Source organism: Denticeps clupeoides, chromosome 6, assembly GCF_900700375.1.
Source record: "Denticeps clupeoides chromosome 6, fDenClu1.1, whole genome shotgun sequence".
Taxonomy (NCBI): Eukaryota; Metazoa; Chordata; class Actinopteri; order Clupeiformes; family Denticipitidae; genus Denticeps; species Denticeps clupeoides.
This window is the reverse complement of record NC_041712.1, coordinates 4,597,391-4,621,238: the sequence shown is the minus strand read 5'-3', so window position 1 is coordinate 4,621,238 and position 23,848 is coordinate 4,597,391. Positions and strand designations below refer to the sequence as shown.

The 23,848-nt window shown below is 41.8% G+C and overlaps 2 protein-coding genes across 5 annotated transcripts; one reads left to right on the top strand and one right to left on the bottom strand.

Moving 5' to 3' along the window:
- Positions 1–16,183, bottom strand: LOC114791959 (beta-crystallin A3-like). 4 transcript variants are annotated; one of them, XM_028982562.1, is made up of 7 exons: positions 16,090–16,182; positions 13,958–15,832; positions 1,690–1,756; positions 1,412–1,530; positions 1,156–1,297; positions 899–1,041; positions 630–777 (listed from the first exon to the last, which is right to left on the bottom strand). In XM_028982562.1, exons 2-7 carry the CDS (start codon positions 14,008–14,010, stop codon positions 630–632), a joined length of 672 nt encoding a protein of 223 aa, XP_028838395.1. In that variant the 5' UTR covers positions 14,011–15,832; positions 16,090–16,182. The 4 variants fall into 4 exon arrangements, with proteins under 4 accessions (XP_028838394.1, XP_028838395.1, XP_028838397.1 ...); XM_028982561.1 differs by having other exon boundaries at positions 1–777; positions 13,958–16,183; XM_028982564.1 differs by lacking the exon at positions 13,958–15,832 and having other exon boundaries at positions 16,090–16,174.
- Positions 14,046–23,582, top strand: LOC114791957 (protein unc-119 homolog A-like). Its single transcript, XM_028982560.1, has 5 exons — positions 14,046–14,476; positions 21,572–21,691; positions 21,765–21,855; positions 21,999–22,171; positions 22,604–23,582. The coding sequence occupies exons 1-5, from the start codon at positions 14,221–14,223 to the stop codon at positions 22,714–22,716; spliced, it is 753 nt and encodes a 250-aa protein (XP_028838393.1). The 5' UTR covers positions 14,046–14,220; the 3' UTR covers positions 22,717–23,582.
- Positions 23,583–23,848: the final 266 nt, after the last annotated feature.

Genomic DNA, 23,848 nt, shown 5'->3' with positions numbered 1-23,848 from the left:
AAGCTTGATTGGCAACTTTAAATTGCCCATGGTTGTGAGTGTGTGAGTCTCTGGTGTATGAATGGTGTGTGTGCCCTGCCGTTGGCTGTTCCCCACCCTGGTGGAGTCCCAGCCCTCCACCCAGTTTACAGGGAATCTGGAATCAGGATTCAGCAGTTATGGGTGGTGAGAAAGTCCATCATTATTTTAAAATTTGCTTTGCTAAAACCTCACAAAAAATCTTTTAGGCAAAAGTAACTGTGGATTTTTTCCTCTTTATTTGTGTACAGTTTAGTTCCCAGAACAACTGCAAAGCCTACAACTGTGATGAGTGACACAGACAGCAGGAGAGTCAAGGTCCAGGCAGCGTGTCCACTGCAGTTGGCCGGTGTTTCCTGCAGGTGGGTGTCATCACTACAGGTTTACAGATTACAGATCCTTCTGGTATTCTTCTCCAGTCTTTGTTTGCAGCTTTCTTTAATCCATTCTGCATTTCTTTCTCCATCTCATGCTGTCCTTCCATGAATGATGAGTGAAAAGTGCTGTGAACATTGGTGTGGCCACAGCTGGTGGTCTTGTGGTCTAGCTGGGAGCAGTGAAACCGAGGGAGAGGGGACCGGGGAGAGATGTGGCTGGGGACTAAAGCACCCTCACTGCTGGATCCTACGGATGGACTGGATCTGGAAGGTTTGGGCATGGGAGCCAAACTCTCTGTAGTGCCTGTACTCGCCTGCATGGCAGTCACACTCCATGATGTATTGGTGTCCACGGTAACCGGGGTACTGGTAGCATACAAAGCTGTCGTGGGTAAGAGAACAGTGAGAGGTGCTGTTATACTAAACTGAATGAAACACAGTCTAGTATCAATGTAGACAGTTGACCTCTTCTTTAGCTATCTGTTTAATTGTGGGATACTCACGCTCCACTCATGACCTGCATGGACCCCACCTCGGGGCAGAACCAGCCCATGGCCTGCAGGGAGGGGTAGTCATCACACAGTTCCCATTGACGGCCCGTGAAGTGGTCCCTCTCGTGCACCATCATACGGCAATCTTTATGGCACTGACCCAGCCGAGAGGGACATTAGAGTGACGTTAGAGCAAATGTGTTCAAAGCACCATCACTCCTTTCAGTATAATACAAAAATTATATTTGCTTTCTTTCCAGGTCTCTTACAGCGGAATAGATGGGCCGGAAGGACATCATTCTCTCGATGTGGTAGGCATTGCTGCCGCTCCAGGATTCCCAGCAGGGATAGTCTCCCCTCTCGAGGACAAACTGATTCCCACAGAAACTGGAGTGCTCAAATCCTATCCAGCTAGATCAAAGAAAATGGAAGGAAGAAAGGACAATCAGACAAGCCAAATAAGGAACGTATTTTAATCTGCACATAAAACACGTTTAATTTGAATCTTTTCTTTTTAACACTCACGCGCCACACTCCACCTTCACAGAGCGAATGTTCTCCATTCCAAAGTCATTAATGTTCTGGCAGCAGGAAGTGAACTCCATACGTCTGCCCTGAAACCAATGCTGGTCATATACAGTGATCTGCGGAGAAAAAGGAAAAAATGGCACCAAATCAACCTAACGGGGCTTCAATAGACGGGGCTGCAGTCAAACTGAATCCCATTGCTGACTTCCAGAGTCTAACTGTGATTTCTCTAACTGTGCTTGCCACTGTGCTGGCTAAATTCACTGTAAACTCACCTTCCATGGTCCCATGGTCATGGGGTTGGTCAGGGCCATGATGTCAGATGTGGGGGAACTTACTGGCCTGCAGGCAGGAGAAAGACATTATGCAAATTTATACACATAAACTCATATGAAGCCCAGCGTCTAAATACACACAGTTCAGCAGCTATTGGAACCTGAGTTATCTAGTGTGCTAGATAACTCTATGAAGAACTAATGCGACATTCAGTGACCGACCGCTGACTACTGATCTGTCCTGATCTGAGTAGAGAACAGATGTACTGTGTGCGTAGTATTACTCAGTCAACTGGTCATTTCAGCAGTGCCATCTTCTGATGGGTATAAAACATCTGTGAGTGGCAGTGGAGGGCTTACCAGACCTACCTAAACAAAGAGCAGACAGCGTTGGGAGGGTACCACAGGTGGTCTCCTGACCAGGGCTGTGTCAGGGTATTTATACAAACCGAAGGCCAATGGGCAGGGTCTCACTGAGCTGGGCTGTCGTCAGCACTTTGCTTTGTTCCACATTGAGCCCAAACTTGACTTCATCAACCACACCTCTCACAAATGAGGAAACATGGACAGAGTTCGCTACTCAGCTCCCTCCAGGTGAATGCATTCTTGGATATAGAAAGTGTGGTAGACGGATGCGAAATCGGTGATAGTATCCTGAACCGAATTTCAATGTATGCATGGAGGCATTTCAGTACATGACTCAAACAGGGGGGGTCCACCATATTTCATATATAATTTCTGCACTGAAAATAAAATGTATAGGCATTTATAGAAATGTATCTTACATTCTTACTGAAAAACATGTAATTCTGCTTATATCTAAATACTTAACTAAAGGATTGGTTGATATTTTGATGAATAACCCATTTTCAGATATTTCTGATGGGCTGAGGACATGAAGTTGTTGCATTTACAGGATCACATCTGGATAGTAGACTGCCTGGAGGTTTACACAGATGAGCATGTTCTTTCTATTGCTCTCTTCAGGAAGTTCTTCCTTGCCACTCTCACCTTTGGCTTGCTTACTATGGTTCTTGAGCACTGTTCTACTGAGAGGCACATTGTGCCAATGTACAACATAAAAAGTGCTGTACAGAAGAAAACAGATTGATTGATCGAACTTTAATAGGAGGTGATAATAGGACAATAGATCAGGACACAGAAGGGTCTTTACTTCCTGATTTAATTTTTCCTGATGTAGTGGCCATGTTGGTCAGAAATGGACGATAAGTCCAACAATGACCATCCACTGTGGTCAGCACATTCTGACGGGAGAGCAACGTATGGATGGCTGGGTACACATGTGTGTTTGTGCTGCATTGTGTGAAGTGGAAACCTGAATGACTTTTTTTTTTTGCATGTGAATGTCTGCCTGCTCCCTGTGTGTGTGCACGTGCACGTTATACCCACCATGCATTTCTGCTGATTACGGTGGCTGCTCAATGCTGACAAAGAGTTGGCCAAGTCAGCAGGCCCATGAGTTTAGCATGCCTTCTACACACACACACACACACACACACACACACACACACATTTTTAGTTGAAACACTTACTCAATGACAGACATTCTGAAAAATCAAAATAAAGATCAGGCATAAGTATGTTTTTTCTTGTGGGTCAAATTTAAAGAGTGACACTGATGTCTTCAAGGCAGAGGCTCTTCAAACTTTCACACTGTGTTTTGTCTGCAAACCTAAAACTTTACAAGTTTACAAGCCTGCAGTGGACAAAACCCCAAATGAGCAATCATGACATTTACTATGTCACTTTACATCATCACTTATTCCCAGGCAGATTCACAACACTGGGAGAGGACTCACCCAGGGCAGGGTGCACACACCATTCACATCATCACACCCTCACGATTTAGTGTTGCCACTTAGTGTGTATGTGTTGGAAACTCAAACACACACCTTTAGAGGTGTAAGGTCACAACGCAAAATGCTGTGTCACCGTGTGACTGACACAGATTTTAATATTTCTGTGACATATTTTCATATATTCATATATTGGTCATATTTACTCCAGCACAACATATTAATGGTGCATTCCTCAAATGCATAAAATCTAGTCATTCTTATCAGACGAAATAACAAACATGGAAAAAAAATTCAGATGGAATTTCAGATGAAACTGCGAGGTTGATTTGATGAAAGAGATTTAATTGTTGAGTTTTTAGTGTTTTAGCAAAGTTTTTTAGGCACAAGTAAGGGCATTACAGTGGCCACTATGTATGACGTGACATAACTCTTTACTCTGCTGCTATAGTGGGCACCCAGTAAGCTGTGTCACAAGCCTTAAAATGTGAATATAACATTTTAATGAATAAAGGAGAAAATCCAACCTTTAGTTTAATTCTTTTCAATGTGCAAATAATATCACAAAAATGAAGTGTTTGTAACTGCATAATTTTTTTACTGCTGTGAATAGTTACAAAATGTCTTCCATAAAAGTTACATACATACTTACTCTGAGTCTTGACATATTCAAGAACATTTGTGGCAAGCTGAAAATGTGGAGTGTTCATATTCCTTATGTATCACTATAGACTTAGTAATGTAATAAAAATATATATGATTCAGACAGAGATTAATCTTTCTTTCCCGTCTACACACAGGCTGTGCTGGTTTACAGCTGGTCAAGGTTCTCTATGTTAGGTTCTCTAACTGAGGGACTTAAATTAGTGAGCAGCTGATATGGCCCACACCCCTGATATGGGTGTTTTTTGTCTAATTCCATTTACTGAAAGGAATGGCACACCATTGCTGAACAATAAAAAAAGTAGAAAGCTGTTGGGACACAATGCTTCCTCTGTGGCTGCAAGTGCGAGAGAGACACAACTTACAGTATTAACACAAAACCCTTTGAATGTCCCTTGCCACTAGCTTCACTCTTGTGGAGCTATATATATCAGGACCATATTATAGATGCACCCAGTCTAATCTTCCTGGCCAATTCCAATTTCAGATTTCATTTCTGAGAACATTTACATTTACATTTAAGGCATTTGGCAGACGCCCTTATCCAGAGCAACTTACAACCTGCTTCCATGTTACCATCGATGAAGTGATCAATTCTGATTCACTAGGACCCCCAACTATGAATACAATCTTATTATTTACTCTGTTGTAGACTGACAATACGACAGTTACAAGTTAATCTAAATATTCTCTAAAGAGGAAGGTCTTGAGCTGCCGTTTGAAAATACTCAATGACTGTGCTGTTCTGCCCTCAAGGGGAAGTTCATTCCACCACCGAGGGGCCAAGACGCAGAAGAGTCTAGATGAGTGTCGTCCTTTTACCTTCAGAGATGGAGGGACCAGGCGAGCAGCAGACTGGAGGCTCTGAGTATACGAGGTGCAGTGTGAGGTATAATGAGGGCTGTGAGGTAGGATGGTGCTACTCCATGTTTGGCGTTGTAGTCCAGCATCAGTATTTTGAATCTGATGCGTGCAGCTACTGGGAGCCAGTGGAGGGAACGTAGCAGAGGGCTGGTGTGGAAGAATTTGGGAAGGTTGAAGATCAGTCGTGCTGCTGCATTTTGTATTAGTTGTAGAGGTCGGATGGTACATAGAGGTAGACCAGCTAGAAGGGAGTTACAGTAATCCAGTCGTGAGATTACTAAGGACTGAACCAGTAGTTGGGTGGCCTGTGTTGACAGATAAGGGCGGATTCGTCTGATATTGTAGAGAAGGAATCTACATGAGCGAGAAAGACTGCTGATGTGAGTCGAGAAGGAAAATTGGTTGTCTGTTGCAGAAGGAGAGAGCTGTGAGTTGTCCAGGTAAATAAGCAAGATCCTGATGTGGTGAAGAATCTTCTGGAATGAATATTAGTTCAGTTTTGGTGGGATTGAGTTTTAGATAATGGGCTGCCATCCAAAATAAAATGTCAGTTAGATATTCAGAGATTTTGGAAGTGGGATGTACATCTAAGAACGAAAAAGAGAAGATGGATCGTGTGTCGTCAGCGAAACAGTGGTAGGATAACTCATGTGACCAGTTCAAAATACCCTATAGCAACACTTTAAAGCTGCCTCTTTTGGATGACTACACCACCTTTGAAGACAAAATGCACTTTGGAATAAAGAAATTTCCCTGGGTTCGGACGCTTTTAAAATGTCTGAAGTGTTGTTGTTTTTTTTATCTCTGCAAAAGAACAATAAAATGGTTTATCAGTTCAAGTGATTTGTCTAAAGTGGTAATATAATATGATTAATCAAGTCTGAAAATATATATTATTCTTTAAAGTTGAATTAATGTGAAGTTTGTACTTCAATAGATGCATTTCCCCATTTTTATAATGCATACCTCAACACTGCATTTCCACTCTGAGTATACTTTACATGCATATTCATTTTTTTCTTTTCTTTCGAGGGGATTTTGTGTTTTCTAAATTGAAGGGTGTGTGATAAATGCTGGTGTGCAAATCCTAAATGATGTTAGGGTCATCATTTAGGATTAGGGTTCAAAAATGAAGCTATAAAATGTGAATTACAGCATGGAGGCCTCAGACCAAGATGGCTCCTGCCTCAAAACTCATTGCTATCGGAATCTTCTCTGTGCTCTTCCCTCAGTGCCCGTGTGGCCCCAGCTCAAAAACATGCAGGATAGGCTACTTTAGGTGTAAGTGAGACTGGGGTTGTTGATGTGTCTGCAACAGAACTTGTCCCATTTTGCAGGGTGTCTAACTCAAAAGTGGCAGCTAACACAGTTGTACACTACCATACTGTAGGACCATCTAAATAGAGTCAAGCATGCCAGACAACATCAGAGACTGTATCCTTTATTATTAGAGACCAGAATGGTAAAGAAACTACAAGCTCACTTCATTATCTATGCTGAGTAAGAACCTTGGAGTTCCCATCTGTCTCCTGTGTACAGGGAGTGCAGAATTATTAGGCAAATGAGTATTTTGTCCACATCATCCTCTTCATGCATGTTGTCTTACTCCAAGCTGTATAGGCTCGAAAGCCTACTACCAATTAAGCATATTAGGTGATGTGCATCTCTGCAATGAGAAGGGGTGTGGTCTAATGACATAAACACCCTATATCAGGTGTGCATAATTATTAGGCAACTTCCTTTCCTTTGGCAAATTTGGTCAAAAGAAGGACTTGACAGGCTCAGAAAAGTCAAAAATAGTGAGATATCTTGCAGAGGGATGCAGCACTCTTAAAATTGCAAAGCTTCTGAAGCGTGATCATCGAACAATCAAGCGTTTGAACTGAGAAAAGTCAATTGTGCAGCTGCCAAGATGCCACTTGCCACCAGTTTGGCCATATTTCAGAGCTGCAACATCACTGGAGTGCCCAAAAGCACAAGGTGTGCAATACTCAGAGACATGGCCAAGATAAGAAAGGCTGAAAGATGACCACCACTGAACAAGACACACAAGCTGAAACGTCAAGACTGGGCCAAGAAATATCTCAAGACTGATTTTTCTAAGGTTTTATGGACTGATGAACTGAGAGTGAGTCTTGATGGGCCAGATGGATGGGCCTGTGGCTGGATTGGTAAAGGGCAGAGAGCTCCAGTCAGACTCAGATGCCAGCAAGGTGGAGGTAGAGTACTGGTTTGGGTTGGTATCATCAAAGCTTGTGGGACCTTTTTCGGGTTGAGGATGGAGTCAAGCTCAACTCCCAGTCCTACTGCCAGTTTCTGGAAGACACCTTCTTCAAGCAGTGGTACAGGAAGAAGTCTGCATCCTTCAAGAAAAACATGATTTTCATGCAGGACAATGCTCCATCACACGCGTCCAAGTACTCCACAGTGTGGCTGGCAAGAAAGGGTATAAAAGAAGAAAAACTAATGACATGGCCTCCTTGTTCATCTGAACCCCATTGAGAACCTGTGGCCCATCATCAAATGTGAGATTTACAAGGAGGGAAAACAGTACACCTCTCTGAACAGTGTCTGGAAGGCTGTGGTTGCTGCTGCACGCAATGTTGATGGTGAACAGATCAAAACACTGACAGAATCCATGGATAGCAGGCTTTTGAGTGTCCTTGCAAAGAAAGGTGGCTATATTGGTCGCTGATTTGTTTTTGTTTTGTTTATGAATGTCAGAAATTTATATTTGTGAATGTGGAGATGTTATATTGGTTTCACTGGTAAAAATAAATAATTGAAATGGGTATATTTGTTTTTTGTTAAGTTGCCTAATAATTATGCACAGTAATAGTCACCTGCACACACAGATATTCCCCTAAAATAGCTAAAAATAAAAACAAACTAAAAACTACTTCCAAAAGTAGTTGGGTTCATTGAGAACATGGTTGTTGTTCAATAATAAAATTATTCCTCAAAAATACAACTTGCCTAATAATTCTGCACTCCCTGTATTCTCAAGTGGTGAAATTCCACATACCACAGAGAGGCTTCACACACTCTCCTCTAACCCTGGTAGGCGATTCAAAGGCGGGTCTACATGTTGGTCTTACTCAGGGACAGAATGGTAGTAAGTGGGATTTGAACATGGGTCTTCTGGTTCATAGGAGAGTGTTAATAGGTTACTACCACCCTGATGAAGTTTAGGGTAGATGATCTGAGGTCCCTGGGGGTTTAACCTGAAGTGGCTGAAGGCTGAAAGTAGACTTTGTAGTTATTAAACCAAATTCTTTGGTTTCATGAATGTATTCTAATACAATGTATTAAGAATGTATCTAATACAAATACAATTCCAACTTGCTACTTTTGAAAATATCTAAATTAAATTTATGAGTATCTTATGAGTTTTGTATATTTATGAGTTGTATCTTACCTAAAACAAAACAGGCTATACTAAAGATCAGCCATATTCTTCATGGTGATGTCGTTCTCTACCGCTGATTCCCATTGTAGAGGTGATGTCAGACCACCTTGTCCTTCCAGTTCTTCAAATTGAATTTGCTGATCATTCCCACCAGGATTTGCTGGTGCTGGCACAAGGCTTTTAAGTTGTTTCAGGGTTTGCGTAGATGCTGGGAATCCACAAATCCTCCCATTGAATCTGTAAGCAAATGCATTAAAGCAGCCTGGTAGACTTTATATTGATAAAGGTTGGGCCAAACCCCTGTGTCCTCATTTCTGTTAATTCCTGTACTGTGTTTGATTTCCTGTTTATGTGCATTTAAACCCCTTTTGCGGATTACATCCATATCACTAATTTTACCTACATGTTTGCTCTATACTGAATGTTGGTTTACATGAGGACTTTGCCTGGACTCTGCACTCAAGGACCTTAGTTAAGGGTCATTCACCAATATAAACAAAGTTGATTCGACCAATTCGAGTGGGTTTGGCGAATTTATGCACACAAAGGCGATGAACAAGCCTGCAGGAACAAGCATACAGTCCGTTGCTGAGATTGTTCTAGTTCCCATGACAATAACATGATGTGGGTTCATGTTTGAATGCAGGTTTGTTATTGTCTCTAACTTAAACAGAAAGTAATGTGAAATCACCAATAGAACCTGTAAACAACGTTACTGCAATATTCATGATTTCACCATGAATGCTCAATTTAATGTAATAAAGACTTTTCGAATTCATTAATTAATGATTTGCAAGTAGTACATTGCCTCAGGTGTTCCAGTTGTATTCATCCAGTTCCTTCTGTAGGACACCCAGAAAGCAGTATCCTAGCAACCTTGTGTGTTTGTCACTGCCATTGAGCAGATGCCTCTCTCTCAAGTCACCAAACAGATCCATCCAAAACTGAATCCTAGCAGGAGAACAAACTTTTTTATAATGTAATATAATGCCGTCATGTTGTAAAAGGCTCAACAACAGCTGACTTGAGAAATAAGTATTGAAATAAGTCTTTTTAAAGTGCAGAGACTCATCGAAATGTTCAGCATGTCCATTACAAGCACAACATTAGACCCAGGCAAATCCATTGCAGTTACTCAATGTGGTGTCAAGTTTAACACAATGGTCGATTATTAAACAACGTAGGAAACTATTGCTGCTTAATGGCTCATTTTGATTCTCTGAAAACACACTGAAATTACAAAACTCTTGCAAAATGTTTTATTATTTAGTATTATTTATTTTGAGGATGTTTATTCCATATTTTTTTTATTGGATTTACAGCATTCAACATGTTTTTAGTTTCAAAATAAATAGATGGGAATCTTACAGTACAACACAGAAATCAGTGATCTCTAATGCAAATAATCAGAACTTCCTCTTGAAGACTCCTGAAAAACTGAACATTTCTCCCACATGAGCCATAATCATGAAGTGCTTCGAGGTCCAGCATCTGGCCACTTGGTGCACAGAAAATAATCTTCTCCTAAACACCACCAAGACCAAGGAGCTCATTGTGGACTTCAGGAGGGAGAGAAGAGGCTCGCATGATCCCATCCACATCAATGGGATGACTGTGGAGCCTGTTACATCCTTCAAGTTCCTGGGGACCCACATCTCAGAGGACCTGTCCTGGAGCATTAACACCTCCAGCCTGGTCAAGAAGGCTCATCAGCGCCTCTTCTTCTTGAGAACATTAAAAAAGAACCAGCTACCCACTACCATCCTGTTGAACTTTTACCGCTCTACAATAGAGAGCATCCTTACCAGCTGTCTCACAGTGTGGTATGGAAGCTGCACTGTTGCTGAGCGTAAGGCGATGCAGCGGGTGGTGAAAACTGCCCAGCGCATCACAGGGACTCCACTTCCATCCATTGAGGAAATCCAGAGGAAGCACTGTCTGCGTCGAGCTCACAGAATTCTTAAGGACTCCTCCCACCCGGCCCACGAACTGTTCTCTCTCCTGCCTTCAGGCAGACGGTTCAGGCTACCACGGACAAGAACCAGCAGACTTAGGAACAGCTTTTTTCCCAGAGCTGTTTCCTTGCTGAACTCCTCTGCCCCCCCATACACTCCTGATAATCACTGCACTGTACTACTCCTGCACATATCACTTTATCTTGCACATATCACTTTATGTATATATATATAACTTATTTGAACTGTATCCTGCACTTGCTGCTTATTGCACTTCTTGTTAGACCTAAACTACATTTCGTTGCCATGTACTTGTACATGTGTAATGACAATAAAGTTGAATCTAATCTAAAAAAGTATGACAGGACAGGATGAAGAGCTATTCCACAAAATGGACTAAACATATTCTGGTAAAAGCCAAAGGGAAAATTGAAAAGCTTTAGGTCAGTGATCACCATCTGAATCAGATGAGCTAAATTAAGGTCCCTCCAGGTCCAGGGCTGGTGACAACTGCTTTAGGCTATACATTATGGCAGCTTAATGAGTGAACCTGTAATACTAGTTCCGAGCTTTTTTTTTTTTCTTTCTTATGTCAGTCTAATGCAGGGGTCACCAACCCTGGCCCTGGAGGGCACATGTCCTGCACATTTTTGTGCAGCACTGTTACGTCCTGGTCTAGGTCAGGAATGTGAACAATTAGAAAGAGGGAGGGAAACGTCACAACCATTTGACGAGGTGATTTTTAATAAAACAAAACAATAAAAACAAGTCATGCCTTGAAACATAATCAGGCCACAAAAAAGCATTGGGTAGACTAACTATCTGCGTCAGGTCTGGAAGGAGTTCCTTAAATTACAGGCTCCTCCTACAAAAAGGAAAAAACACCAACATGACAGAACATACAGACCACACATCACATGATCACGGGACGTAACAAGCACCTGTAAAAAACTGGGGAGAACAGAGCAAAAAAACTCTCTCTCTCTACCCAAAAGCACTGTATTCAAACCACTCCAACTTGATGTTACCTGGCACAATAGAGATTAAACGGATGAGCAGTTTCTACTTTATTAACACCAGTAAATTATTATTGCAGTTACATTTACATTTACAGCATTTATCAGACGCCCTTATCCAGAGCGACTTACAATCAGTAGTTACAGGGACAGTCCCCCTGGAGCAACTCAGGGTTAGGTGTCTTGCTCAGGGACACAATGGTAGTAAGTGGGATTTGAACCTGGGTCTTCTGGGTCTTCTGGTTCATAGGCGAGTGTGTTACCCACTAGGCTACTACCACTGAATTCTTACAGTGAGTCGGGACGTAGAGGGCCGGACTAGAGGGGGAGCAAGAGCTCAATTTCACAAGTGGTGTTGGATAAGCATATGAGTGCCTTTTTGTTGGAGATCTGTGATTAGTAATTGCAGTGCTAATGACTGTGAGTCCGGAATTTGAAGTGCGCTCACTGGGTTTTATTAATTGGAGTGTAAATGACAGTGAGTCCTGAAGTTGAAGTGTGTTCTCGCTGCGAGCTGTTTTGCCTGATTATGACTGCTTATGTTGATTATTTAATAAAGCTAAGACATTTTTCAACATCCCTGGTGTGTTGTGGCATCTGGACCTGACCGGATTATTTAAAAAAAGGTTCTAGCAGCAATCATTAGTAATTTTATTACACTGTAATAATTCACAGTGCCTAGATGTTTTCACAATGCCAAGTTTTGCACTGTACTGTATAGCTTTTCTCTTCCTCTTATTTCTAACACAAAACAAATGTAACAGTTGTGGCAGCGTATTGGACGGATGTTGGGCAGTTATACGTTACCTCAACAGCTCTGACCACTCATAATGCATGTAGCTCTTCCTCGCTTTTTTCCACTCGCCCACAGCATATCTGCATAAATATCTGCAGTGGGCTGGAGACTAATCACAGACAGCACTTATACCCCCTCGGGTAACAAGAAGAATACATACTGAAATGAACTCTGAACTGCACAAGTTAACAAGCAATGTAACAAGACACACCTATACTAACCTAGAATCAATGAGCAACTTGCATCCAGAAACAAGGAGATGCAGGACTGAGCACAGCCACAACAGTCGGTATGATTTGCCCTCCACAAACAAGAAACATCACAAGACACGATACAGAAGAAGATTGAGGCAATACAGGAGAAAGTGGAGCAGGGTGACACACAAGGGGAACACAGGTAACACACAAGCTAATGGACTCTTCAATCTGACTGTTCATGCCAGGTCAACAGAATAAGTCTTGAAGTCTCTGTTTTATACACACAATACCTTGCAGTGTTGGAGGTTGGTTGGAGGAACTCCTTTAAAGTAATCATCCACCACAGCAAGCATTGATCATGTTGTATGCGGTGAAAGGGTACAACAGCAGGGTCTAAGGACTTCAGTGGACAGGTACCACTTAACTTGGCTCAGCAGAGGACGGTTTTCAGAAACATGCTGAAGGTCAGATACAGTAACAGTCCTGCAGTAAGACAACTGCAACCATCTCAGGTTCAGGGTCATGCACTACATCAGGCCAGGGCAGGTTGACAAGCAATCTGTAGAGTTAAAGTAGGGGTTCGACTCCCTGGCAGAGACCGCACACACGGTGAATGAAGAGAGGCTTGGTTTACTGTGGCGTAGTCGTATCTAAGACGGCAGGTCGTAGAATCGTGGTACTGTGTGGGTTATTCACATCAGCGGGCGAGGTGTTGGAGTAGTCAGGGGCAGAGTAATGGGCTGTGGTGAGAGATCAGTCAGGGAGAATCCGGAAGATGCCCCTCAGGCATCTGCGTGCCCCCTGGGGTGCCGGCCATGACAGGAAAGTGTGATGTTTAAATCTTTTGCGGTTGTTTCCAACACCTTATAGACAGCTATCTTTTCATGAAACTGTGCCACGACCCAAAGACAACAGGCCCATGACACATGATAAACTATTTTATTCATTTTTAAGTGTACATTGTAAATGGTATTGTTATAAAATGTTGATATTGGTTTCATTCGCATCTTGAATTCTACCCAGATAAATAAAGGGACGTCATAACTGAGTGGAACCTTAAAGAAGAGCGCAGCATTGCTGTCAGCCGTCCATTGGAGTACAGCTACACTGTAAAAAGCGAACACTGGCTAAACTTAAAAATATTGAAGTAATCTGTCACACGTAATACTTTAGCATTGATGTAATATAAACAAACCAGGTTACAGCAGGTTTGGTTTATTCACGTTACGTCAATGCTAAAATATTAGGTGACAGATTATATTTTGGTTCGATGCAAAACATACTATGTGAAGTGAACACACTATAATTTAAAATGGTAAGTAATCTGTCACATCTAATATTTTAGCATCGTAATGTAAATAAGCCAGGTTACAGCAGGTTTCGTTGGTCTATTTACTTTTCAGTGTACAGTCATTTGGGAACCTTTTTTGGACGTTGTCCACTAGGGTTATGTATGTTTTTATAATTTTTTTATTATTGTATTCTCTTGACTTTCTTCCTTCCATGCACTTTTACAACTGTTCTCAAAGCGTTACTTCACTGAGTAGTTACCCTTCACAGATTTTGCTTCTGCATCTGGGGGGCTCGGTCATCATGGTCTTCATGAATGAGTTCTGGATGCGAGAGGGTCGGTATCCAGGCAACCGGTCCTCCAGACGCCGTGCGCGCGGCCCCGGAGCTCAGCTCAGCAGCAGCAGAAGAAGAAGAAGAAGAAGAAGAAGAAGAAGAAGAAGAAGAAGAAGAAGAAGAAGAAGAAGAAGAAGAAGAACGGGGATTTGAACGATGAGTCCGGTGAGAAGGGGGGAGGTTGTATAATGAGCTATTCCTGTACCAGCACCGACACGAGACAGGACGCTAAGCCGCCCGGCGCTCGTAATCCCCGCTGTGGCGACGGCGACGGCGACGCGGACGGGCAGGAAGACGCGACGTCCGACAGAGCCGAGGACATGAGAGTGAAGAAGGGCTGCAGCGCGACAGACATGGGTGTCCCGGTGGTGACGGAGGAGGAGCTGCTCGCAAATACCACAATAACCCCCGAGGACGTGCTGGGTTTGCAGAAGATCACCGAGAGTAAGTCTCGTCTCGAAGAACGGATTTCAGGGGGCTTATACGTATGTGTGGGTCACTGCGACCTATCTGTGCCCTCTGGGTGCTATGTTATGGAGACCTGTGTGTTTCATGTGTGATTGGCTTGTCGAGATGTGTGTGTGTGTGTGTGTGTGTGTGTGTTGGATTTATGGGGAACTGAGACCATGTGCTTGTGTTTGGGTTTTACAGACATTTGTATCTTGTGTCTGGCTTATTGAGGTGTGTGTGCGTGCATCGTGTGTTTAATTTATAGAGACCCGTACGTTTAGGTTACTGAGACCAGTGTATCGTGTGTTTGGGTTATTGAAACCTGTCTGTCTGCAACCTGGCTCGTGAAGGGCTGCCTATTTGGAAGGCTGTGAGTTATGTGCACCCTGTCTGTATGAATGCTGCATGTTTGGGGTGATGAGACCAGTTTTGTGAGTTGTTGAGACCTGTCTGTCTGCAGGATGTCTGTCTGACTGCTGCATGTTTGGGGTGATGAGACCAGTTTTGTGAGTTGTTGAGACCTGTCTGTCTGCAGGATGTCTGTCTGAATGCTGTGTGTTTTGTGTTGTTCATATTGTGGAGTTCATATTTCATCTGAAGCCTCATGTCTTTCACGGTGGTGGTGCTGTGTGAAGTGTATTAAGATAATTTTAACCCACTGCTCACTGCTAAGAAAGATTAGGTAACAGATGGCTCTGTTGCTTTACTTAAAGCAGCATATAATACCTTACACAACATCACACCTTACAGCACAGCAGGGGAGCAGACTGGCCATGTGGCATGGGGTTTGTCACATGAACAGCATTCGCTAATTATTGCACTGATTAATATGTTTTAGCTGCCAACATATGCAGTCATAGCTGATGCAGTGAATAACTTCTCATTTCCTAAATCTGTTAAAAATAAGTTGCTTGTCCAAAAAAAAAAGTCACTGCCTGAATTTAAAACAAATCAATGTGAGCCGCATTACTACATGGAGGATTATGTTTCAGCCGGCAACAAGTTATTTAACCCGAACTGATGCACTTAGTAGGTTCTCATTTCTAAAAACAGTCATGTTGGAAGACACATCCTGTGGTCACGATAAAGACCTTCATCTGTTTCAGAACGGATCAGTCAAAAAAAGCATCTAAGAACAATGCTGATCAATTTCTCCTAAAATTGGGTTAAGAACTGTCTGATGCATTATTTTAAAAAAGGATAGTCCGGAACCTTCCAGGAAGAAATGTGGTTGGAAAAACAGCATTGCTGAAACGTTTGGTGAAATCGAATAAATAAAATAAAAAATATCTTTGTCTGCATTCTCCTCTTCCGACGTCAGTCTGCCAGACAGGACAGTTAGATTCCTCACTGACAGTGGGTACAGAAAGTATTGTTGGTACAGAGCCCCTTAAATTTTCACTCTTTGTTATATTGCAGCCAGTTGCTAAAACCATTTAAGTTCCCCATGAATTAACACACAGCACATTTCTGCTGATTTATTAACAAAGAAAAGCTGAAATATCACATTGTCCTAAGTATTCAGACCCTTTGCTCAGTACTTAGTAAAAACACCCTTTGGATCTAATACAGCCATGAGTCTTTTTGGGAAAGAAAGTATTTAATACCTGGATTTGGGGATCCTCTGCCATTCCTCCTTGCAAATCCTCTCCAGTTCTGGCAGGTTGGCTACACGTCGCAGCACGCAGCAGCACCAACTGTACTGCTTAGTGAACAAATCACTACACTCCCCTGAATCATATTCCTCTCAGGGCAACCGTTGTTCTCTGTTGTTTTAACAGATTTCGTTTCCAGAAATTCAAACTTTAAACGTTAGACCGGCAGTAATGAGAAGAGAGTGAGACCCACCAGCTGTAGCAGGCACGATGTAGCAGGAGCGATTGAAGGAGAATTTCTGCTAAATTGCCACTGCAGAAACATGTAACAAGTATAAAACCCACAATTCGAGGAAATGTGTGACCCTCAATGTACAGGGAACTGTACACTGTGGGGTATACATTCAGTGAACGGATCACTCACTGAGCCCAATTTGCCGAGTAGACCAGTTCCGAAGCATACCATAGAACAGGACACTTCAAACATCATGATTTATAAATGAGTTTTTGTACAAACGTGTTTGCCAAAGCAACACAGCAACAACACTCTCATCTCAGTGTCCCGGAAGCCATGAACTGATCTGAAATCTGAACCATTTAGCCATGTATCAGTTTCTCGCAAGCCCACTTTGCCGAGCACTGAATGATTTGGTGAATGAATCTTTTGAATAAATCATTTTAGAGAACTGATTCGAGTGAATCAGTACATTTTCTGTATATATGAAATCTAAGATGCGGAAGGGACAGAGGAAATTTCAGCAGGGCAGGCAGAGGTGCAGGTCCCCGGACTTGATCCGCCTGTTGTTACATGCGGCATATGATGCAGTTGATGTTGGTGTGCATACCATCACAAATCTTGGATGAACAGTTGTGCCATTCACCCAGATTTTACAGTGTGGAATAAAATCTATTAAAATGAATGTCGTTGTGTATCAAAGTTGTGTATCAGATTTCAAAACTAATTTGCCAGTACTGCAGGGCAGTGATTGCATGTTCGAATCCTGTATCTCCAAGGTGCCACTGAGGTCCCCATGATCATGATCAAACACTGCTTCACCTTTCATGGCTGCCCACTGATCACTGAGGCTGATGGGTTAAATGCAGAGGACACATTTCGTTGTGTCACTGTGTGCTGCGCTGTGTATCACTGTTATGACACCAAGGTAGATGAGGACCCAGCTAAAGGTGCATAGATTTAAAACTAGTCATGGAGGATTCTATTTTGGGGAGATGGAAGTGGAAATGGGGAAAGGCTCGTTCACACAGGGGGACACTGAACACACGACCACACCTGAAATACAAAACACAAAACTATTGGAGTATTGAACTATTGCCACCTGCTAACATTCCACTTGGAGTCCCACTGACTCCTGACCAAGACCAACCAGTTTGTGTGGACCACTCACACATAGTGACAATGACAGATGAACAAGACCAGACACTGGTGCAGGCCCTCCTTAAATGGAGGTGAAACTGGTGTAGGGGATCAGGAAGGGGCGTGGCCTGCTCTCAGTGCCTCGGGATGGCAATCCTGCCCAGGTCATTGCTGGACGCCAGGGAGGATCAGTACAATCACAATGATAATAATAAGAATTTCACTTAATTTTATTCTCTGGCCGTCTGGCTTATGCCCCCTTGACGTTGTACCTATTCTCTGTGATAATTTGTGAAACGAAATGAAAGCATTCATAATATTTTTTATTCCTTTTAATATTAAATTAAATTCACCTTATGGAGAAAGAGATGCCCGGATCATTTCTCTGAGTTATGCTTAGAGTGTTCTTTTACCCCAATCTTGCATATTTAGATATTTCAAGCTCATACTTTGGCTCAGGTATATTTTATATCTTGCCCTCAGGTTCCACTTGGATCCTTTGTCACCAAGACTTGTGGAAGGATCTCATTTTCATCCTGGCAGGGATGAGGAGTAAATGGGGAAAGGTTGATGTGACAGATGGAGAGGCAATAATTATGGTCAACTGTACACTGTCAAATGACCTGTTAGTTAAAGTGGTCAGTATTAACCCTGCCCATTTAGTTTAAAAACTTTTGGGAACCTCATAAGCCAACTAGTCCAATCAAAACCAGATTATAATGAAGGTTAATGAAAAAGCTGATCCTTTTCATTTATCCTGTTTTTGGTCATACAAAGAATTTTGTTAGAGCCCAGATCTGCCCTCTGCTACATTGCGTTTGAAAGTTTTTGTTATTTGAATAAGTCAGTTATAAGCCTGTTTTTACATATGTAAAAAGGGACCTGACCTGACTCTAGTTATGAATTTTTTGTGCATCCATTTCATTGTTAGTGTGAGTAAATGGGATTAGGGGGTTGATAGAGGAAAAATACGTGTGAAACTGTTTATATTGTTTTGACATTTGTGTAACACATTTACACGTCAAAAAGTGCCCCTTTTGTGTCTGTTTCTTTCTGTAAGTCATGAAGACATGCTTAAAGTGAACATGCCCTGAGGGCTACATTTATTATAGAGCTTTGAAATTGGAGTTTGTGTGTGTGTGTGTGTGTGTGTGTGTGTGTGTGTGTGTGTGTGTGTGTGTCACCTTGATATCAATATATGTACATGTACAATAGTCACTTTAAGAACTTTCATATAAAACTTTTCTGTTCTCATAGCCAGTCAGGCATGGAAGAACTAACCAAAGTTTGATCTTTTCTAATATCACACAGCCCTGTTTGATAGATTATGATTAAGTGTTTCCTTGTGTTCCTTATATGTGTAAGTACATACAGGGGTCACTAAGGGGTCAGCGGTAAATATAGGGGACCAGGGTCATAATGCTGATCAGCAGACACAGGGACCACAAGAGGGTCAGAGCTGAGCCATAAAGGGGTCTGTATAATTACATTGTTTTTTTTTTCAGTTACATTGACCAAAAATTTTACCTGAATAAGATTAAACATAATCTCAATAAAGTCATACTTGGAATATGAGTCGATTAGAACAAAAATCTTATTTGCATTATGCAAACAAATTATTTGCTGTAAATATCCTATCAGAAATGTTGCCGCGTTTTGCATCACATGCTTGCATGGTCATTTCCTCAGGACTGGACTTTATCCATCATCTTTCACAACTGAGTTTAACAAAAGAACAAGAACAATTAGAACAAAAATTAGGCATGGAAACGTAATACACAACTGAATAATCAACTCTCGGGCATTATCGTAACAGAACAGAAGCACACATGTAGAGACATGCACAAGATACAAGTGACAAAGGAACTGGAAAACATGGCAGGTAATTACAGGGAAGTTGATAGGGCTAACACACAAGGATATGGTGCCATCTGCTGAGCCAGAGTGGCCAAGACATCGTATCTTGGAACACATTATAAATGAAATAAATCTATGGGACAAGCACAAATTGTCCTTAATCTTGTCCACACTGAATTAATTTACAATGATCCCTGTCTTTTCTTTACTTTCCACAAAGACATAGACCTGCTCATGTGTATAATGTTTAATGTATTTTAAAAAGTTGTTTAAAAGAACAACTTATGTTTTATCAGGTTCAGTTTCAAAATTGTGAAGTGAAAATCAAATGTGGGTTTGTAGGGTTTGTGTGTCGTTACTAATACATTTATGCTCTTGAGCATGTAAACGGGAATATGAAAGGAATTTATTGTAAACAACTTATGTAAACACCATAATCAAAACATTATCTCATGTACAATAAGGTCAGTGTGTGTGCTGTTTTAACATGTGTGTATTTTATATTAATTTCTTCTTATTTATGTAATTTCTCACAAAATTCTGCATGAGTCTCCGCCCTGTAATCAGAAGGTTGCCGGTTCGAATCCCGATCCGCCAAGGTGCCACTGAGCAAAGCACCGTCCCCACACACTGCTCCCCGGGCTCCTGTCATGACTGCCCGCTGCCCACTCAGGGTGATGGGTTAAATGCAGAGGACAAATTTCACTGTGTGCACCATGTGCTGTGCTGCTGTGTATCAAAAGTGACAATCACTTCACTTTACTAACCCTAACCCTATTACTAGTAATGACAGTAATAATTATTGTTGGTCAACAATACGACATTTTATTTAGACACTTTATATTTACAAGTGTGTAAAAAAGACAATAGTGTATGTTTGAGTAGAGCAATTTGTATAGTTCATGCAAGGTTCATCACCAGTGACACTGTCAGCTATCCACATTCCATGTCTCATCTCTGCTGAGGGCAGGGGTACGTGCTTCAGTAGCTTCCATATAGCCTACACCTTAATCCATTTACAACGTAATCTGGTCCGGGCTGGACAGGACATCCATGTGATCCACCTGCCCATAAAATGACACCGACTAAAGCAACTGCTGGTGCTCTATTTACAGCATTTAGCATGAATCCAGATTGTTAGTTATAGGACAGTCACCCTGCAGCAACTCGGGGTTAACTGTTTTGTGTCACAGGGACTTCATAAATCAACACTGGTCATATCACCTTCGACATTTGATTTCTCTTGGTAGACCTGAACACTCCTGATTGCTTCTCCATCCTGGATAAATCTCTTCTGTCCTTTAGAGAGGAATCATAGCACTTTCCATAGACACTTTATCATGTTCGCCTGAATTTGGAGTGGAGTGGCTTCTCTGACTGGCTCTTGTGTTATGTAGAGGAGCCTGTGAATGATGATTAGCTGTGTCCCTTTTCAAGGTGACAAGACAGATTAGTAAAGCAAAAATAGCCTGTGTGTGTGTGTGTGTGTGTGTGTGTGTGTGTGTGTGTGTGTGTGTTTGCATGCGTGTGTGTGCGTGTGAGTGTATGCGTGCGTGTGTGTGTGTGTGTTTGTGTGTGTGTGCGCATGTGTGTACGCGCGCGCGCGCGTGTGTGTGTGCGCATGTGTGTGTGTGTGTGCGTGTGTATAAGAACACAATGAACACTTCATCTGACAGCAGGGACTTTTTTTTAGTTGTTCAGTTTCAGTGTAATTGGTGTTTTTTTGACTTGCTACTTTTGTTAATGTAGTTCAATTAATGTAATTAGTCTTATTAGTGTTAATTGTGTTAATAGTCTGGTTAGGGCTGCTTAGTGGCACAGCGCTTACTGACATGGCATCACACTTCATGAGTCATGAGTTTGATTCTGGACTCCAGCATTGTGTGTTTGCATGACGGACTCCTGATTCAGAATAAACGGACATGGACAGTAATGTTGTGTTGTTATTTTCATGAACATTGTTGGCATTGTTAGTGTTGGGGGCCTAGTGGGTAAAGAAGCAGATTCATAAACAGAAGGTTGAGGGTTCAAATCCCGAACCGTGCCACTGAGGTCCCAGTGATCAAGGTACCGCCCCTACACACTGCTCCCCGGGCGCCTTTCATGGCTGCCCACTGCTCTGTACATTTCGTTCTGTGCACCGTGTGCTGTGCTGCAGTGTATCACAATCATTTCGCTTTAATAGTATTTCTCTTGTTAGAGTGTGAGTGGTTTTGATGCTCTCGGGCATATTTTTAATGTCTGACTTCTCTCATCCCGCAGATTACTTGTGCGGGCCGGACCAGAACATTCATAACATTGACTTCACGCGTTTCAAGATCCGTGACATGGAAACGGGAACAGCCTTGTTCGAGATCACCAAGCCCCCATCCATCGGTTCAGGTTATTATCTCACGAGCTAATCGTAGGTGCACAGTGGCTGATTTCATTCGCCTTTTCTCTGTTGAATTCATAGATGGAAAAAGGACTTTCGACTCAAACGCTGGCCGTTTTGTTCGTTACCAGTTCACGCCTGCCTTCCTGCAGCTACGCCAAGTTGGAGCCACGTGAGTTTGAATGAATGATTTAGAATTGAAACAGTGTATAGATGTTTGGTTGAGGACAGTAAAGGTCACTTAATAAAGGTCACTTACTAAAGAACTGCAGTGGACACGTTGCTGATGGAATTAAAAAATGTCTTTCTATGCAGAGTTGAGTTCACTGTTGGCGACATTCCTATCAACAATTTCCGAATGATCGAAAGGCACTACTTCCGAGAGCAGCTCCTCAAGAGTTTTGATTTCGAGTTCGGATTCTGCATCCCCAACAGCAAAAACACGTGTGAACACATTTACGAGTTCCCTCCCCTCTCTGAGGAAATCAGTGAGTCTCGCCAGTCACTCTTATTGTGCTCTGTTTCACCCTCAGAACATTAATCGGGATTGGACAGTGTTGTAGTGATGTCCTCGGGACTAGCAGCATGTCTAGCAGGATCATTGCATGTCATAGACGGACTGAACTTCTCCATTTGTTCAGCCTACTTAAGGATGACTTAATAAAACAGATATGATTATAACCAGGAAAAACAAATTAGTCTAAATCTACTTGATTTTGTCTTGACCTCAGGTCTGAATGTGAATCTTATATGAATCTTGTAATGACAATGAGTATTGGGAGTTTTAAATTCTTTTACCACCTGTAAAGACTGTGAACATCATTGATCGAGGTTGCCATTGTGACAAAGTAAAATAATGCCCAGCATTTCTGAATGTTTCTGATCTTACTCCTGATCAATTTCTATGTTTTTGTCAATAGTGCGAGAGATGATTCGATACCCATATGAGACACAGTCTGACAGCTTCTACTTTGTGGACAACAAGCTGGTGATGCACAACAAAGCAGATTATTCCTATAGTGGTGGTCCCTAGTGCATTTACACTATCGGGACTTAATGACAAAACAGGCGATCATATGAGCTACCAATCACACAACAAGAAGGAGAGGAAGAACAGAGACCGTATTGGACAATGCCCTGTTATTTGGTCCTTAGTGGAATTTTACTTTGTGTGTGTGTCTGCACGATTTTTATTTTTATCTCCATCACCTGTTTCCAAAGTGAAGACCCTTATAAAAAAAGTGGCTGTAGTTGATTCATTTATTTATGATTTGTTTCTGCTTAGTGTGAGTGTTTGAAGGCCGTCTGGCAGAAATCATTATATACCTTTGTCTGGTGATACTGTGGTGCTGTTCCAGCAAAACAGGCAAACTGGTTCTGCACCTCTTTCTGTCCCACAACTGGTTCCGCTTTTCTAAAATGTGCTTTTAAATGTCAGTTTCCTTTCTATGTGCATATCCCACAAATATAGAACTTTCGTAACGTTCTGTCAGTCTAGTAATAATACCGGATAGATTTTGATTGCAGAAAATACAGAAGGCCATCCACCTTCTTTATTGTATGTACTGCCCCCTACAGGTTTTCATATGAGTCGTTTCTTCTCATCTCCTCATCCTTCCAATGAACTCTCACCCTTCCTTGTTCATCTTGAAGTTAAAGGTTTGGGGAGTCCCCCATCCAGCCTGCTCAGATCTTCCTCCTCACTGTTCAGTCAGACAGAATTATTTTACAAAAAGACTTTATTAAATGAACTGTTGTTCAAATGTCAAGTTACAGTAAAATCCAGTGGAATTCAGAGGACTGCTCTGTCTCCTGACTAAGTGTAAATATCTTTTGTCTAATACCTTATGAGTTTCATTATGGAACTGTGTGGAGATAAATAAAGAAATTATCGTGTTATGGATTATGATTATTGAGTGAGTAAAATAAAGCTGGTTTTTAAACCCATGCATCCAATTGCCCAAAGGGTATCAAAGTCAACTCTAAACCAGACTCATAGGAACACTGGTACCACGAACCAGATATTAGAAAAGGTAGAAGAAATTAAAACAATAGAAAAACTTCAGTTTATAAAATGTGACAAAGGTTCATGTGTCTCTTGGATAATTGATCTATAATACCTTATCTGACCGGTTCAAACTGCAGACTTCACACTAAAGAACATC